Source organism: Manis pentadactyla, chromosome 16 (assembly GCF_030020395.1).
Source record: "Manis pentadactyla isolate mManPen7 chromosome 16, mManPen7.hap1, whole genome shotgun sequence".
Lineage (NCBI taxonomy): Eukaryota > Metazoa > Chordata > Mammalia > Pholidota > Manidae > Manis > Manis pentadactyla.
This window is the reverse complement of record NC_080034.1, coordinates 34,119,057-34,138,111: the sequence shown is the minus strand read 5'-3', so window position 1 is coordinate 34,138,111 and position 19,055 is coordinate 34,119,057. Positions and strand designations below refer to the sequence as shown.

General features: G+C 37.6%; 1 protein-coding gene across 1 annotated transcript in view; it reads left to right on the top strand.

Moving 5' to 3' along the window:
- Positions 1–19,055, top strand: part of DNAH8 (dynein axonemal heavy chain 8) — a 353,325-nt gene that overhangs the window by 43,470 nt on the left and 290,800 nt on the right. Inside the window, exons 10-13 of the mRNA XM_057494308.1 lie at positions 205–312; positions 1,246–1,347; positions 14,556–14,702; positions 17,477–17,674. Of these exons, the coding sequence (XP_057350291.1) occupies positions 205–312; positions 1,246–1,347; positions 14,556–14,702; positions 17,477–17,674 (555 nt within the window). The remainder of the gene's footprint in view (positions 1–204; positions 313–1,245; positions 1,348–14,555; positions 14,703–17,476; positions 17,675–19,055) is intronic.

Genomic DNA, 19,055 nt, shown 5'->3' with positions numbered 1-19,055 from the left:
TACCGTGGTACATTTGTTAAAGCTGATGTCCCTTCTGTGTTCTAGGATCCAGTGTAGGTTGCTACAATGCATTTAGTAAAATTTGACTTTAAGATTAAAATGTTATACTATTTTATGTGTGTTTAGAATTTTGAATATTATAGGATATTGGTTATTAAAACCATAAACATTTGATGGAATTCACTTAATGTGTTTCAATTTCAGGTTTCCATGGTGCAAGGTATACAAAATTTGATTAATGCCATCAGAATGATTCACAGTGTGTCAAGATACTATAATACCTCAGAGAGAATGACCTCATTGTTTATCAAGGTAAGTTTCCAAGGGAAAAAAAATCACACACACAACCCTGTGAAAAAGTTCGTAATGCTTTCCCTTTGAGCCGGGGAAGGGAAATGGGAAGTCTGAGTGCCTCTCAGAGTTCTGGATTTTCTTACTTCCAGTGGACAAGAAAGGAAAGGTGTTGACTGGAGTCAGTTGTATGTAATTTAAAGAGTACCTTTCTTCTTGTCAGAGGTAAGCCCTAGGCTTTTTGTTTAAATGTAGCCAGTGATGCTTGTAACGTATCCATTGCAAATAGTTTGCCTAAGAGCTAAGAATTCTGCCCACCATTAACAAGTTGCTCCAAATTCAGTGTGCAGCATCACAACTGAGGGCCATCTCACTTTGTCTCCCGTCTTGCAGATTTCTCGTCACTGTCCACCTTCACAGTAACCTTCTCCAGAACTGGGTTCTGTTTTTCTCTAGCCTCTTTTTTTTTTTTTTGTCTCGTAGATTTAATCCCATGTGCTTTCCACAGTTTAAGAATTCTCCAAAGTTTCTGTGCGTCAGTCTGCCATCTCGATCTACCCTCCTGACCACTTAAATGGCTCTTGTTTCTTTTTTTTCCCCCATACTCTTTTGGGGGATATGAGAGGTGGTGAACTTCATATTTAGTTTGTATGTTGGAGGATGGTGAAGAATCACACTTGGACTGGGTTAAGACCTCACTAGAAGAGACATAGACAAGGGGAAATACGATTGACTTTGAAATGTATGGCCCCAGTGACATAGACTTAAATGTAGTAGGTAAATGTGACTTTGGGTCTTATTTGACTGGAGTGTCTATATTTATTTGTTCTTTATATTTTGTGCTTAATTAATTCTGTGAGTTTACTAACCATATATTTATGCTTGTGATTAAAAAAAAAACCAAATTTAATTTTCTCTTTACCTATAGTTATCTTGGACTTATATTTATTTTAGATAACAAATCAAATGGTGACAGCATGTAAAGCTTATATTACTGATGGAGGAACTATCCATATATGGGATCAGGAAACACCACTCGTGTTAAAGAAAATTCAGGTTTGTATAAGTATTCTTATTTTCATAGTAAAGTTTTCACCATCTGGCCCAGTTTTATTTACTCTCTTCATTCACAAAACATGTTAACTTTGGAAAAAACAATGTACAGAGTAGCATATAAGAATATAAAAAGAACTTATTAAAATGATCTACTCCCCTTTATATTTATGCTCCTTTTAGGGTGTAATTTAATCTTCATCTTCTCCTGTAATGGCTGCCTGTATCAGACCCCTCTTGTGTGCTTCTGCTTCTCACTTCAGCCCCTGTTAATTTCATTTTCTTGCCTTTTTGCATTGGCTAGGACTGCCAGACATCCTTAAATTGGCATAGTGATAGTTGGCATCTGATTCTTTTTATCTTTTATTTATTGACATGTCATTGATATACAATCTGATATTGAATTCAAGTGTGCAACACCATGGTTCAATAGTTACCCATATTATTAAATCCATACCCCCACTAGTGCTGTTACTATCTGTCAACATAAGATGATGTTGCAGAACCAACTGACTATATTCTCCATGCTGTGCTACTATCCCAATGACCAAATTATATATGACTGAGAAGTTTTGTGCTCCTTTATCCTCATCACCAACCCTACCCACCAACCCCAACCTCTAAATGAACAAAATAGCAGTAGACTCATAGATATTGAGAAGTGACTAGTTGGCATCTGATTTTTGTCTATTGAAAGAGAATGTTTCTAACATTCTCCATTTAGTCTGGTGCTTTCATAGGCTTTAAATACATCCCTGATTAGATTAGGAAGTTCTGTTCCTACTTTTAGTACTAGAAGATAATTTTTAAAGATATGAATAGGTTTTGGAAAAAAATCTTTTCTGCACATATTTATTGATATGCTTATAAGATTCTTCTCAGTCTGTTAATGTGATGGATGACATTTTTAGGTTTTCCAAAATGAAGCTATCCTATTATTCCTTGGATAAAGCCAATTTGGTCATGGTATAATTCCTTTTTTAAAACATTAAAAAAAAATTAGTTTGCTAAAATTTTGTTCATGTTTTTTGCGATTATATTCATGAGGGGAATAGTCTGTATACTGTTCTTGTCAATGTTTTTGGCACTAAGGTCTTAGAATCAGTGGGGGTGGAAAAGGGGAAAGAAGTTTATCCCCTTTTTTTTATTCTCTGGAAAAGTATGTAAAAGATTTTTGTAATTTTGAAAGAAATGACCACATCAAGAAGGCTACAACTGGAAATGGTTATTGGCTGTCTTCATACACTGATTCCAGGGCTTTGCAGAGCCATGACATGAGGCTGGGACTGGGAGGTAGAGCCAGAAAGAATGCTGAGTGCCCTCGACCCAGGGCGTGAGCTGCTGCACTCACAGGGCTGTCTCCAAGCACTGCCGTCACCATGCTCTGACCTCTGGAATCAGAGGATAAAAAAGAGTGTTCAGGGGAAACAGAAGATGAAGAATTGCAATTCCAATGCTGGTTGTTTTCTACTTTTTTGGTAGTAGCTATCCTAATGGGTATGGAGTGGTACCTCAGTGTGGTTTTGATTTTCCTAATGGCTACTGATGGTTGAACATGTTTGCATGTGTTTATTGGCCATTTGTGTATCTTTGGAGAAATGTCTATTGAAGTCATTTATTGATTTTTGAAATGGGTTGTTTGTTTTGTTATTGTTGAGTTGTAGGAGTTCTTTATGTATTCTAGATATGAACCCCTTATATATGCTTTACAAATGCATTACTGATTCATTAAAAAAACTAGTTATTTGGCTATTATTTCTATTAGTCAGTTTTGGCAATATTTCTGAGGAATTTATCCAATTTGCCTAAAATTTGAAATTCAGTAGCATAATGTTGGTAATATTCTCATAATAATCTTTGCCTTTTATATGTTTCCTTATTCATTAATAATAATATTTATCTTCTCTCTCTTTGTTTTTTATTCACTCTTGCTCACTCTATCCCCAGATTCAAAACAACCCAATATCCTCCTAAGAGTTTCTCATTTCTGTTGTTATTGTTGTTTGTTGGATTCCATGTCTCCCTTTATAGTTCCTTCAGAGTTAATTTTAGAGGTGGTATTCCAAAATTGCTCCCCCAAAGTATACCAATTTGCAGGAATCAGAACTCTTTGCATGGAATTTAGCTATTAGTCTTACAATTCTTTTAATATTCTTGAAGTCACAAGTCATTATGCTGACTGAATTAGGAATAGCAGCTTGGTTTTCTGAATTCTAGTTTCTATTACATCGAAGTTTCAGGAAACTTACTGTATAGTTTTTAGGAATAATTTTTGGATGAGTTGGAGGAAACAATGAGAATTGTTATTCAGGACCGTATTTGCCCAACATGAAAAAATTGGTTGGTGAAAAGGAAATAATAATTATTCATTCCCATTAGATGATATATTTCATGAAGTTTAGGAATCTTATCTGTATTCCTAGCATCTCAAGGAATTCCTAACTCATGATAAGCACTGGTAAACTGTTGTTGGATGAGTGAAAAATAATCAGTGACCTTGAGAGCAAGGATGTTATTTTAGAGATTGAGATAAAGGAAGGAGAATGTGTCAGTTAGAAGCAACTATGAGACTGGTTGTTCACAAAATCTGAATGTTTGTAGGAATCACCTGGGAAACTTGTTAAAAATATAAATTCCTAACTCCCATTCATAAAAATTTTGATTTAGTGGCTATAATAGGCAGAATAATGGTCCCCCTCAAAATGTCCACATCCTAATTCCTAGAACCTATGAGTATATTTTGTTACATGGCAAGGGGGAGATTAAGGTTGCAGGTGGAATTAAGGTTGCTAATCAATTTAGGATGGGGAGATTTTCCTGGATTATCCAAGGGGGCCCAATGTAATAATAAATCTTTACTTGGTGAGGAGAGAGATGGAAGAATCAGAACCAGAAAGATGGCATTATGGTAAAGATTTGACATGCCATTGCTGGCTTTGAAAAAGTTAAAAATTATTTCATTTATTATTTATTTATTTTTTAATTGGAAACAAATTGATATACAATATTGTATTGGTTTCAGATGTACAACATAGTGACTCAGTAATTATATTCATTATGAGATGTTTGCCATGGTAAGCGTAGTTCCCCCTGTTACCATACCAAGATATTACAGTATTATTGGTTATATTCTATCTGTTGTACTTCCATTCCTAAGACTAACTTATTTTACAATTTGCATTTTGTCCCTCTTTATCCCCTTCACCTATTTTACCCATCCCTCCACCCCACTGCCTATGGTAACCAGCAGTCTGTTTTCTGTATTTATGGGTCTATTTCTTTCTTTTTTTTTTTTTTGTACATAATTATTTTTTATTGAAGGGTAGTTGACACACAGTATTACATTACATTAGTTTCAGGTGTACAACACAGTGATTCAACATTTATATACATGATAATTCTACGTACCAGCTATCACCATACCAAGCTGTTACAATATTTTGACTATATTCCTTATGCTATACATTACATCCCGGTTACTTATTTATTTTACAATTGGAAGTGTGTACTTTTTTTGTTGTTGTTGTTCTTGTTGTTGTTGTGAGGGCATCTCTCATATTTATTGATCAAATGGTTGTTAACAACAATAAAATTCTGTATAGGGGAGTCAGTGCTCAATGCACAATCATTAATCCACCCCAAGCCTAATTTTCATCAGTCTCCAATCTTCTGAAGCATAACAAACAAGTTCTTACATGGAGAACAAATTCTTACATAGTGAATAAGTTACATGGTGAACAGTACAAGGGCAGTCATCACAGAAACTTTCGGTTTTGCTCATGCATTATGAACTATAAACAGTTCAAATATGAATACTCATTTGATTTTTATACTTGATTTATATGTGGATACCACATTTCTCTTTATTATTATTATTATTATTTATTTATTTATTTATTTATTTTTAGATAATTATTTTTTATTGAAGGGTAGTTGACGCACAGTATTACATTACATTAGTTTCAAGTGTACAACACAGTGATAAAACATTTATATACATAATTCTAGGTTCCAGCTATCACCCTACCAAGCTGTTACAATATCTTGACTATATTCCTTATGCTATACATTACATCCCGGTTACTTATTTATTTTACAATTGGAAGTGTGTACTTTTTTTGTTGTTGTTGTTCTTGTTGTTGTTGTGAGGGCACCTCTCATATTTATTGATCAAATGGTTGTTAACAACAATAAAATTCTGTATAGGGGAGTCAGTGCTCAATGCACAATCATTAATCCACCCCAAGCCTAATTTTCGTCAGTCTCCAATCTTCTGAAGCATAACAAACAAGTTCTTACATGGAGAACAAATTCTTACATAGTGAATAAGTTACATGGTGAACAGTACAAGGGCAGTCATCACAGAAACTTTCGGTTTTGCTCATGCATTATGAACTATAAACAGTCAGTTCAAATATGAATACTCATTTGGTTTTTATACTTGATTTATATGTGGATACCACATTTCTCTCTTTATTATTATTATTTTTAATAAAATGCTGAAGTGGTAGGTAGATACAAGATAAAGGTAGAAAACATAGTTTAGTGTTGTAAGAGAGCAAATGTAGATGATCAGGTGTGTGCCTGTAGACTTTGTGTTAATCCAAGCTAGACAAGGGCAATAAAACATCCACATATGCAGAAGATTTCTCTCAGAACAGGGGGGGTGAGGTTCTTAGCCTCACCTCTGTTGATCCCCAATTTCTCACCTGATGGCCCCCCTGCGACTGTGCCTGTCTTAGGTTGTTCCTCCCTTGAGGAATCTTACCCATCTCTGGCTAACCAGTCATCTTCCGGGACCATACAGGGAAATGTAGAGTTGGTAAGTGAGAGAGAAGCCTTATTGTTTGAAAAGGTTAGCTTTTTACTTCTTTGCATATTTATGCCCTGTGGCTTCTATGCCCAGCATTTGTCTTGAGGTATCTTTACTACTTGGAAGAATTATGATACTCGGTAAATTTGATATGAGGCACGAATTCTATTTAAGGGTTGTAATTAGGAAGGAAGAAGAAAAGCTATAGAAGTAGCAGGCGGAAGAAAACATGGGAAGATTGATTATTTCTTTGACATATCTTCTTGTAGAGTAACTTCAGCATGGATAGGTTTTAACCTACTAATTAAATTGTGCACACACATTAACATAATAGGAGTATAGTTACATAACCAAAGCATACCTGTAATTACCAGCCATCTCCAGTGAAACCAAGAAAACCAGTTAGGCACCTTAGGCATTTGTGAAAACTTATCTATGATACGGTGGATATTGTCCAACTGAACTTGAACAGTCTGAGAGAATTCAGATAAATTAGAACAACCCATTCCTGGGGACTGTTCACATCCCATATGTTCTTTTAACAGTAGATAGTCTGTAGTTGTAAGATTTTGGAGTGCTACAATTTGCACTTCTCCTAATTCTTGGTTGAGTTCCAACAGTATAGATACAGTCAAATTTGTTGTTTTACTGTATGCACAGGCCAGTTTAGATATCTCCTTCTTCATTCCCATGGCAAGTCCAGGAACTGGTGGGATGAGTGCATTTACAGCTGTAGCAGTGCGTGGATCTTTGTTGCGGATTTTTGCTGATCATCTTCTGGCATGAGTCTTCCAGAGAGTGCTGATGTTGGAAGTTCCTTTTCATATCGTATCTTAGTTCATTTTTGGTGTAGCCTACTTAGGCTTTGATCCTCTGTGTAAACACAAACTGACCCTTTGCCTACACTTTTATATGCCCTTTATACCCTTGTGTAGGACTCATTGGAGGTCTCCACACAGGAACTGCCTTTTTTTTTTTTTTGTATCATTAATCTACACTTACATGACGAATATTATGTTTACTAGGCTCTCCCCTATACCAGGTCCCCCCTATAAACCCCCTTACAGTCGCTGTCCATCAGCATAGCAAATGTTGTAGAATCACTACTTGCCTTCTCTGTGTTGTACAGCCCTCCCCTTTCTCCCACCCCACCCATGTATGCTAATCTTAATACCCCCCTTCTTCTTCCCCCCTCTTATCCCTCCATACCCACCCATCCACCCCAGTCCCTTTCCCTTTGGTACCTGTTAGTCCATTCTTGAGTTCTGTGATTCTGCTGCTGTTTTGTTCCTTCAGTTTTTCCTTTGTTCTTATATTCCACAGATGAGTGAAATCATTTGGTATTTCTCTTTCTCCGCTTGGCTTGTTTCACTGAGCATAATACCCTCAAGCTCCATCCATGTTGCTGCAAATGGTTGGATTTGCCCTTTTCTTATGGCTGAGTAGTATTCCATTGTGTATATGTACCACATCTTCTTTATCCATTCACCTATCGATGGACATTTAGGTTGCATCCAATTCTTGGCTATTGTAAATAGTGCTGCAATAAACATAGGGGTGCATTGGTCTTTCTCATACTTGATTGCTGCATTCTTAGGGTAAATTCCTAGGAGTGCAATTCCTGGGTCAAATGGTAAGTCTATTTTGAGCATTTTGATGTACCTCCATACTGCTTTCCACAATGGTTAAACTAATTTACATTCCCACCAGCAGTGTAGGAGGGTTCCCCTTTCTCCACAGCCTCGCCAACATTTGTTGTTGTCTGTCTTTTGGATGGCAGCCATCCTTACTGGTGTGAGGTGACACCTCATTGTAGTTTTAATTTGCATTTCTCTGATAATTAGTAATGTGGAGCATCTTTTCATGTGTCTGTTGGCCATCTGTATTTCTTTTTTGGAGAACTGTCTGTTCAGTTCCTCTGCCCATTTTTTAATTGGGTTATTTGTTTTTTGTTTGTTGAGGCATGTGAGCTCTTTATATATTCTGGACATCAAGCCTTTATCGGATGCGTCATTTTCAAATATATTCTCCCATACTGTAGGGATCCTTTTTGTTCTATTGATGGTGTCTTTTGCTGTACAGAAGCTTTTCAGCTTAATATAGTCCCACTTGTTCATTTTTGCTGTTGTTTTCCTTGCCCAGGGAGATATGTTTAAGAAGATGTCACTCATGTTTATGTCTAAGAGGTTTTTGCCTATGTTTTCTTCCAAGAGTTTAATGGTTTCATGACTTACATTCAGGTCTTTGATCCATTTTGAGTTTACTTTTGTATATGGGGTTAGACAATGGTCCAGTTTCATTCTCCTACATGTAGCTGTCCAGTTTTGCCAGCACCATCTGTTGAAGAGACTGTCATTTTGCCATTGTATGTCCATGGCTCCTTTATCAAATATTAATTGACCATATATGTCTGGGTTAATGTCTGGATTCTCTAGTCTGTTCCATTGGTCTGTGGCTCTGCTCTTGTGCCAGTACCAAATTGTCTTGATTACTATTGCTTTATAGTAGAGCTTGAAGTTGGGGAGTGAGATCCCCCCTACTTTATTCTTCTTTCTCAGGATTGCTTTGGCTATTCGGGATCTTTGGTGTTTCCATATGAATTTTTGAATTATTTGTTCCAGTTCATTGAAGAATGTTGCTGGTAGTTTCATAGGGATTGCATCAAATCTGTATATCGCTTTGGGCAGGATGGCCATTTTGACGATATTAATTCTTCCTAGCCACGAGCATGGGATGAGTTTCCATCTGTTAGTGTCCCCTTTAATTTCTCTTAAGGGTGACTTGTAGTTTTCAGAGTACAAATCTTTCACTTCCTTGGTTAGGTTTATTCCTAGGTATTTTATTTTTTTTGATGCAATTGTGAATGGAGTTGTTTTCCTGATTTCTCTTTCTGTTGGTTCATTGTTAGTGTACAGGAAAGCCACAGATATCTGTGTGTTGATTTTGTGTCCTGCGACTGTGCTGTATTCTGATATCAGTTCTAGTAGTTTTGGGGTGGAGTCTTTAGGGTTTTTTATGTACAGTCTCATGTCATCTGCAAATAGTGACAGTTTAACTTCTTCTTTACCAATCTGGATTCCTTGTATGTTTTTGTTTTGTCTGATTGCCATGGCTAGGACCTCCAGTACTATGTTAAATAACAGTGGGGAGAGTGGGCATCCCTGTCTAGTTCCCGATCTCAGAGGAAATGCTTTCAGCTTCTCGCTGTTCAATATAATGTTGGCTGTGGGTTTATCATAGATGGCCTTTATTATGTTGAGGTACTTGCCCTCTATTCCCATTTTGCTGAGAGTTTTTATCATGAATGGATGTTGAACTTTGTCAGATGCTTTTTCAGCATCTATGGAGATGATCATGTGGTTTTTGTCTTTCTTTTTGTTGATGTCGTGGATGATGTTGATGGACTTTTGAACGTTGTACCATCCTTGCATCCCTGGGATGAATCCCACTTGGTCATGGTGTATGATCCTTTTGATGTATTTTTGAATTCAGTTTGCTAATATTTTGTTGAGTATTTTTGCATCTACGTTCATCAGGGATATTGGTCTGTAGTTTTCTTTTTTGGTGGGGTCTTTGCCTGGTTTTGGTATTAGGGTGATGTTAGCTTCATAGAATGAGTTTGGGAGTATCCCCTCCTCCTCTATTTTTTGGAAAACTTTAAGGAGAATGGGTACTATGTCTTCCCTGTATGTCTGATAAAATTCCGAGGTAAATCCATCTGGCCCGGGGGTTTTGTTCTTTGGTAGTTTTTTTATTACCGCTTCAATTTCGTTGCTGGTAATTGGTCTGTTTAGATTTTCTGTTACTTCCTGGGTCAGTCTTGGAATGTTGTATTTTTCTAGGAAGTTGTCCATTTCTCCTAGGTTTCCGAGTTTGTTAGCATATAGGTTTTCATAGTATTCTCTAATAATTCTTTGTATTTCTGTGGGGTCTGTCGTGATTTTTCCTTTCTCGTTTCTGATACTGTTGATTTGTGTTGACTCTCTTTTCCTCTTAATAAGTCTGGCTAGAGGCTTATCTATTTTGTTCATTTTCTCGAAGAACCAGCTCTTGGTTTCATTGACTTTTGCTATTGTTTTATTCTTCTCAATTTTATTTATTTCTTCTCTGATCTTTATTATGTCCCTCCTTCTGCTGACCTTAGGCCTCATTTGTTCTTCTTTTTCCAATTTCGATAATTGTGACATTAGACCATTCATTTGGTATTGCTGTTCCTTTTTAAAATATGCTTGGATTGCTATATACTTTCCTCTTAAGACTGCTTTTGCTGTGTCCCACAGAAGTTGGGCCTTAGTGTTGTTGTTGTCATTTGTTTCCATATATTGCTGGATCTCCATTTTGATTTGGTCATTGATCCATTGATTATTTAGGAGCGTGTTGTTAAGCCTCCATGTGTTTGTGAGCCTTTTTGCTTACTTTTTACAATTTACTTCTAGTTTTATGCCTTTGTGGTCTGAAAAGTTCGTTGGTAGGATTTCAGTCCTTTGGAATTTACTGAGGCTCTTTTTGTGGCCTAGTATGTGGTCTATTCTGGAGAATGTTCCATGTGCACTTGAGAAGAATGTATATTCTGTTGCTTTTGGATGTAGAGTTCTATTGATGTCTATTAGGTCCATCTGTTCTTCTGTGTTGTTCAGTGATTCTGTGTCCTTACTTATTTTCTGCCCAGTGGATCTATCCTTTGGGATGAGTGGTGTGTTGAAGTCTCCTAGAATGAATGCATTGCAGTCTATTTCCCCCTTTAGTTCTGTTAGTATTTGTTTCACATATGGTGGTGCTCCTGTGTTGGGTGCATATATATTTAGAATGGTTATATCCTCTTGTTGGACTGAGCCCTTTATCATTATGTAGTGTCCTTCTTTATCTCTTGTTACTTTCTTTGTTTTGAAGTCTATTTTGTCTGATATTAGTACTGCAACCCCTGCTTTCTTCTCGCTGTTGTTTGCTTGAAATATGTTTTTCCATCCCTGGACTTTTAGTCTGTACATGTCTTTGGGTTTGAGGTGAGTTTCTTGTAAGCAGCATATAGATGGGTCTTGCTTTTTTATCCATTCTATTACTCTGTGTCTTTTGTTTAGTGCATTCAGCCCATTAACATTTAGGGTGACTATTGAAAGATATGTACTTATTGCCATTGCAGGCTTTAAATTCGTGGTTACCAAAGGTTCAAGGTTAGCCTCTTTAGTATCTTACTGCCTAACTTAGCTCGCTTATTGAGCTGTTATATACACTGTCTGGAGATTCTTTTCTTCTCTCCCTTCTTATTCCTCCTCCTCGATTCTTTATATGTTGGGTGTTTTGTGCTGTGCTCTTTCTAGGAGTGCTCCCATCTAGAGCAGTCCCTGTAAGATGTTCTGTAGAGGTGGTTTGTGGGAAGCAAATTCCCTCAGCTTTTGTTTGTCTGGGAATTGTTTAATCCCACCATCATATTTGAATGATAGTCGTGCTGGATACAGTATCCTTGGTTCAAGGCCCTTCTGTTTCATTGCATTTAATATATCATGCCATTCTCTTCTGGCCTGTAGGGTTTCTGTAGAGAAGTCTGATATTAGCCTGATGGGTTTTCCTTTATAGGTGACCTTTTTCTCTCTAGCTGCCTTTAAAACTCTTTCCTTGTCCTTGATCTTTGCCATTTTAATTATTATGTGACTTGGTGTTGTCGTCCTTGGATCCTTTCTGTTTGGAGTTCTGTGTATTTCCGTGGTCTGTTCAATTATTTCCTCCCCCAAATTGGGGAAGTTTTCAGCAATTATTTTTTCCAAGATAGTTTCCATCCCTTTTCCTCTCTCTTCTTCTTCTGGTACCCCTATAATACGGATATTGTTCCTTTTGGATTGGTCACACAGTTCTCTTAACATTGTTTCATTCCTGTAGTTCCTTTTATCTCTCTCTATGTCAGTTTCTATGCGTTCCTGTTCTCTGGTTTCAATTCCATCAATGGCTTCTTGCATCTTATCCATTCTGCTTATAAATCCTTCCAGAGTTTGTTTCATTTCTGCGATCTCTTTTCTGGCATCTGTGATCTCCCTCCGGACTTCATCCCTTATCTCTTGCGTATTTCTCTGCATCTCTGTCAGCATGTTTATGATTCTTATTTTGAATTCTTTGTCAGGAAGACTGGTTAGGTCTGTCTCCTTCTCTGGTGTTGTCTCTGTGATCTTTGTCTGCCTGTAGCTTTGCCTTTTCACGGTGATAGGAATAGTTTGCAGAGCTGGGACGATTGACGGCTGGAAAAACTTCCCTTCTTGTTGGTTTGTGGCCCTCCTCTCCTGGGAGAACAGCGACCTCTAGTGGCTTGTGCTGGGTAGCTGTGGGCAGACAGGGCTTCTGCTTCCTGCCCGGCTGCTATGGAGTTAATCTCCGCTGTTGCTGTGGGCGTGGCCTGGCTCGGCCTGCCGCTCCAAAGTGGTGGTCGCGTTGGAGGGGGTGCAGCTGGGAGGCTATTTATCTCCGTAAGGGGCCTCCCTGCTCCCTGCAGCCCAGGGGATTAGCGTGCCCAGAGATCCCCGGATTCTCTACCTCTGGATTAAGTGTCCCGCCCTGCCCCTTTAAGACTTCCAAAAAGCACCCGCCAAAACAAAACAATGACCACAAAAAAAAAATTTTTTTTAATTAGAATAATAAAAAAATAAAAATAAAAGTAAAAAATGGCCGGTCGTTTTTCTTTATTCTCCAGCACCAGCCTCAGGCATCTGCTCACCAGTCTTGCTGCCCTGTTTCCCTAGTATTGGGGTCCCTATCCCTTTAAGACTTCCAAAAAGCGCTCAGCAAAACAAAGCAGAAAAAAATAAAATAAAATAAATTGCTGCTCCCTTTTCTTATGTCCTCTGGCACCAGGCCTCTGATACCCGCTCACTGTTCTTGCTGCCCTGTTTCCCTAGTATCCAGGGCCCCCCGCACATGCACTGTGTCTGCGCTCTGGCCCGGATGGCTGGGGCTTGGTGTTCAGCAGCCCTGGGCTCCTTCTCCCTCCCGCTCTGCCTGCTCTTCTCCCGCCGGGAGCTGGGGGGAGGGGCGCTCGGGTCCTGCGGGGCCGGGGCTTGTATCTTACCCCCTTTACGAGGCACTGGGTTCTCTCAGGTGTGGATGTGGTCTGGATGTTGTCCTGTGTCCTCTGGTCTTTATTCTAGGAAGAGTTGTCTTTGTTATATTTTCATAGATATATGTGGTTTTGGGAGGAGATTTCCGCCGCTCTACTCACGCCGCCATCTTGGCTCCAATCCTTTATTTCTTTTTTGTTCATTTGTTTTTTTTTTTTAGGTTCACATATAAGTGAAACCATAGAGTATTTGTCTCTCTCCACCTGGCTTATTTCACTTAGCATGATACCCTCTAGGTCTGTCCATGTTGTCACAAATTGGCAAGATTTTCTCCTTTTGTATGCCTGAGTATGTTCCATTGTGTATATGTACTGTATCTTCTTATCCATTCATCAGTGGGTATTTGGGTTGCTTCCATGTCTTTGCTACTGTAAATAATGCTGCAATGAACATAGATGTGCATACATCTTTTCAAATTAGTGATTTTGTTTTTTTGGCTAATCCTCAGAAGTGGAATTGCTGGGTTGCAGGGTATTTCTTTTTTTTAGTTTCTTGAGGAACATCTGTATTGTTTTCCTCAGTGTTTGGACCAATTTACATTCTCACCAACAATGTAGGAGGGTTCCCTTTTCTCCACATCCTTTCCAACACTTGTTATTTCTTGTCTTTTGGATATTAGCCATACTTAACATTATTTTTAAAATGGTTTGTTTTTAGGAAATGTTAGCATGATATGAATGACAGTAAATTCTTAATGGATCCTAGTGATCATGTCCTCTTTTATACTTCTGATATGTTCACTAGCCTAGTTGAACTGGCCAGTGGCATAGCTGTAGTCAAATATCAGGATTTCAGCAATGCACTCATCAAAGACTTTATGATCTCCTTGTGTAGAAATAATAATGGTTGGGTGATTATGTTTACATGCCTATCCATAAAAAATGCTAATTAAAAGACAGATGCCAACTGAATAGATAATTGATAATAAATAAAATTGATAGTTATTTCTGGCCTCCTGGTCATGCTAATTAGCCATGAAAATGTATGTCATACTTATATATGTTTACATACACATATGTCATATGTATGTTTATGCAGTATATGTCATACTTTGATACAGATAAGAGAAAAAAGTGAATGAGGAAGATGAAAAATGTGATGTGAATTCATAAAACTATATTCATTTTCACAGGTTTTTCAATGTGTAGGCAGAGAACTTTAATTTTTAATGTTAACAACAGTGGCTCCTATTGAGTGGCTGATGTGATCAGTTCAGTGTGAAAGCAGGAGTTTTGAAATCTTTAACTCCTGAGCAAAGTCTCATCATCCTTTCTCTTCCTTCTTTATTTTTCTCAAAGGACTGCATTTTTCTATTCAAGGAATATCAGACATCTTTTCACAAAACAAGGAAAAAGATTTTAGAATCTTCAGGGGAAAAATCTTTTGAAGTTTCAGAAATGTATATATTTGGAAAATTTGAAGCTTTCTGTAAAAGACTGGAGAAGGTAAGCATTATGCAGTCACTGTACTCACCACCAACCATACCTTCTGGTTATTTTGTATTTTACGTAAGACCATTGAGAATCATTGTCCCAGATCTCTCATCTCACTGTTGATATGTATCATCTGGTATTACTCACAGGTCGCTACCCTTTATTATAACTTAGTTTTTCATTCCTGATTACTGCAAAACTGTTGCAAACTTTTGCCTCTCTCATGACCTCAATTCTACCTCCACCTATGGAGCTCAAACTTAAAAGCCTCTGTTTGTAACCATTGCATTAAGCTGAGAGAAACTGTGAGATGAAATACGTACAGTACCTGGCAAAACCCAGTAGTTGTGTAATATCTGGATGAATAGGCACCTTCTCTTTCTAGGTCAGTAAAAATGGTGTACACATAAACATTGAGTGGGTGATGCCTTTGCTGGGCAGACATGTGTTAGAAACTTTTATACCTTTGATTCATTTTTTAGGACTGCTGGGGGATGAGTAATTTGTTTTTTTCAGGGGACAGGGCAGTCCATACCAGAGGCTTCTGGAGTCAGCCTTTGAAATGTCTATACAGATATCATCTAGGTACCACCCTACCCATGCCTCCACCATTTTGTCAACTCCCTAAATCCTGCTAATATTTAGGATCCTGTTCATCATTTATTGGAAATTGGTGAGGGCATTACATAGGTTGAAGGGTATTTCCTAGACATGTGGGAGGCCTACTTTTTATTTGTAACCTCCTGATCCAACCAAGATAGGAAAATACGAGTGATGCAGAGAACCAAGTTATTGAATGGGGTCCTTCATTCATCCATTCTTGAGGCTGTTTTTTGTTTCTTTAGCAGCCTTATTGAGATATAATTCACATACATACAGTTAACCCATTTAAAGTATACCAGTCAATATTTTCTAATATATTCACAGGGCTGTGCAACCACTGTAGCAATCTAATTTTAGAACATTTTCATTCCCACTGAAAGGAACCCTATACTTATTGGCAATCACACTCCACTCTCCCCTCTTCCCAGCCCTAAGTAACCACTGCTCTACTTTCTGTTTCTATAGATTTACCTTCTGAACATAAAAATGGACTCATAATATGTGGTCTTTTGTGACTGGCTTCTTTCACTTAGCATGTTTTCAAGGTTCCCCTGTGTTGTAGCATTCCTTTTTATTGCTGAATAATAGTCCATTGTATGGATACCATATTTATTAGTTGATGGACATCTGGGTTGTTTCCACTTTTTGCCTATTAGGAATAATGCTACTGTGAACATGTTTGTACACATTCTTTGTGTGGACATATGCTGTCATTTTTCTTGAGTATATACAGAGGAGTGGAATCACTGGGTTATATAGTAACTCCTTTTGTAACTTGTTGAGGAGCTGCCATATTACTTCTTAAGGCAGCCACACCATCTTACACTCTCACCAGCAATGTGTGAGGCTCTGATTTCTCCACAGCCTCGGCAGCCTTTGTTATCACCCGCCTTTTTGAATTTAGCCATCCTAGTGGGTGTGAAGTATTACCTCATTATGGTTTTGGTTTACATTTTTTTGATAACTAATGATGGTGAATATCTTTTAATGTCCTTATTGTCCATTTGTAACTCTTCTTTGGAGAAATATCTATTCAAATCCTTTGCACATTTTAAATTTAGTTACTTGTATTTTTACTGTTGAGGTACGAGTTCTGGGTATAAGTCCCTTATTAGATGCAATTTGCAAATGTCTTCTTTCATTCCATTTCTTTTATTCTACTCTTTTCACTTTCTTGATGTGTCTTTTGAAGCACAGTAATTTTTAATTTTGATTAAGTCCAATTTATGAAGTTTTTCTTCTGTTGCTTGTGCTTTTGGCACCATATTTAGGAAACTGTTGTGTGGAACTGCTTTGTGAACAATAGAGACTTCTTGGGGGCAAATGTCCAATTAGAAGGATATCAGCCTGAGTCAGAGTAACCCATAGGTTGCTGTGGACAGAACCAGCTTCTTCTTTGTCCCCCTGCCATGTAAATTTTGGTGACTTTTGATATTTCCTAGAGCTCCTTCTTCAGTTTTGTTTTCTTCGCACCCTGAACATTTGTGTCAGAGAAGAGAAGGGATGGGTGGCTGGTATTGCTGTGGGGAGACTGAAGGAACTGGAGCTCGGAGGAGGGCTAGGGTCTTTACTCCCAGTGACACAGGGACGAAGGAATCATAGCAAGTTGAGAACTGGAAAGGGTGCTATGGTGGGTGAGCAGAGACGGGATTATGAATTGGTTGTCGATATGAGAGGCCAAAGGTCGGGAGAGCTGATGAAAAGCCGAGACGAGGATGAGCAAGTGGGAGTGTGATTGCCGGTGCTCACCTCACATGACTGACTCTTCTGCTGTCGCTCTGTGGGCAGAAGAGTGGGAAAGCTTTTGAATACAGTAATCCAGTGAAATGACTTGCAGAAACTTCCCAAGAACAAAAAGATGAAGCTATTTTCAAGACATCTGTCAGGGCTTTTACTCAAATTGGCTTTTTCTCCCTCTTGAAAGACAAGTGACCAAATTCTGAGAAAGGTTGTTAACACTCTCTGGATATGATAGAACATCATTTATCTTAAACAGTCTAGGAGTAGTAGTGATTGGTGACAGATTGTTTTCTCTTTTATCTCTTCTGGTTGGTCTTAGCTAAATGATTATAAGGCCTGTTTATTGGTTTGTTTTTTTAAATCAATGATTCAGTAAGAATTTACTTTAGGGAAGGGTGCTAATAGTACTATTTTTAAAATAAAATAACATTTCTCTTTTTAAGATTACAGAAATGATAACTATTTTGCAAACATACTCAACCTTGAGTAATTCTACCATACAGGGAATAGATATTATGGCAATAAAATTGAAAAATATATATCAAGGGGTTAAGAAAAAGCAATATGATATTCTGGATCCAAGGAGGACAGAATTTGAAACAGATTTCTTAGAGTTCATGGCAAAAATCAATGCTTTAGAGGTAAGTAATTATACATACTCTTTAGTTAAGCTGAAATGTAATTCATGTATTTACTATTTATTGTAAGTGACTTTTGCAAATTGATAGAAAAAAAAACATTGCCAGTGTGAATAATTTTAACTAGTCCACAAAATATTTTCCTTCTTTTTTTAAATAAGGCTATTCAATAAAAGACAGCAGTGAATAACCAGAAGCCCAAAGGGCTGTAACTAGGGTTCATTTTTAGTTTCATTAAAATTTGTATTCAGTTTTTATTGTGCCAAGGAGCCGATCATTTTTCCAGTGGAAGGGAAAATTTGGAATCCATTTTCTTTGTTTTAAGTGTGAAAAGATTTGATGACAGTAGTACGGTGGATCACTTTCCCCCTTGCCTTGTACTTTATGGTCATATTCTATCTGCAGCTTAGAGGACAACTCTGAAGAGGTGCTCATCCTGTCTGTTATAGCTTATGGGGCACCAGAGGAATGAAGAGTAGTTAAAAAGTGTGTCTGGTGAGACTGCAACCTATTTCTCTCTCACCTTTTGGGCTTATATGACCTCAGTTACTCTCTTACTGGAAACTACTAAAAAACCAGGGTTAGCCCTGGGGAATGGTCTCCTCTTTGCTGCAGAATGTCACATAGAGGGGTAAGAACTGAAGCTGGAATTCTTGCCATGAAGGTGAGAAAATTTTATATATTTTTCTCACTTATTTTTTGATGATTCTTTGAAAACTACATTACATATACTCTGGGCCATAGAAATAAGAAAGATCCTAAAATTCTAACAATATCACCTTTTCTTTTGAGCTTTTGAAAGTTAGGCTCTTTGATAGTATGATATATTTTAGTTATTACTCTTAGCGTTTGGCTTGTTGGGCAGGTTGGAATTTGCTTCCAAAATGGTCTGGGAGTTATAGCTTTATGGCAATGGGAATTTGTGGGTTAAAAAAAATTATTGTTTAAATTATTTTTATGATTTACTAATAAAGATTATTTGTCATAAAGGCTTTACTGGGGTCTTAGATACAAATTTTAGCTTTCAGTATATTTAGAGAGCATATTAACTTTTTAATATTTTAAAAGAGGTGAGAGCTTTTTAACGCTCCTTCTTTTCCCAATGTTTGATTAATGCATGTGGCATATATTAGTAGACCATACCAATAGAATCTATAAGTGAAAGTAACTTACAAAGGGTGCCACAACTCCATTGGTTGGGTACCAGGAATCTGGAGTTCACTGCAGGGATGGTGGGAGCCTCAGAAGAATATTTTCTTATTCTTGCTTAGCATGGCAAAGAGGTTTCTGAGAGCAGCACTTGGAAAATACCACCTGTTGACCGTGGGTGTCTAAAGCATTATTACATTGCTCTACTAATATGCTTAGAAATTCTAAACAATTC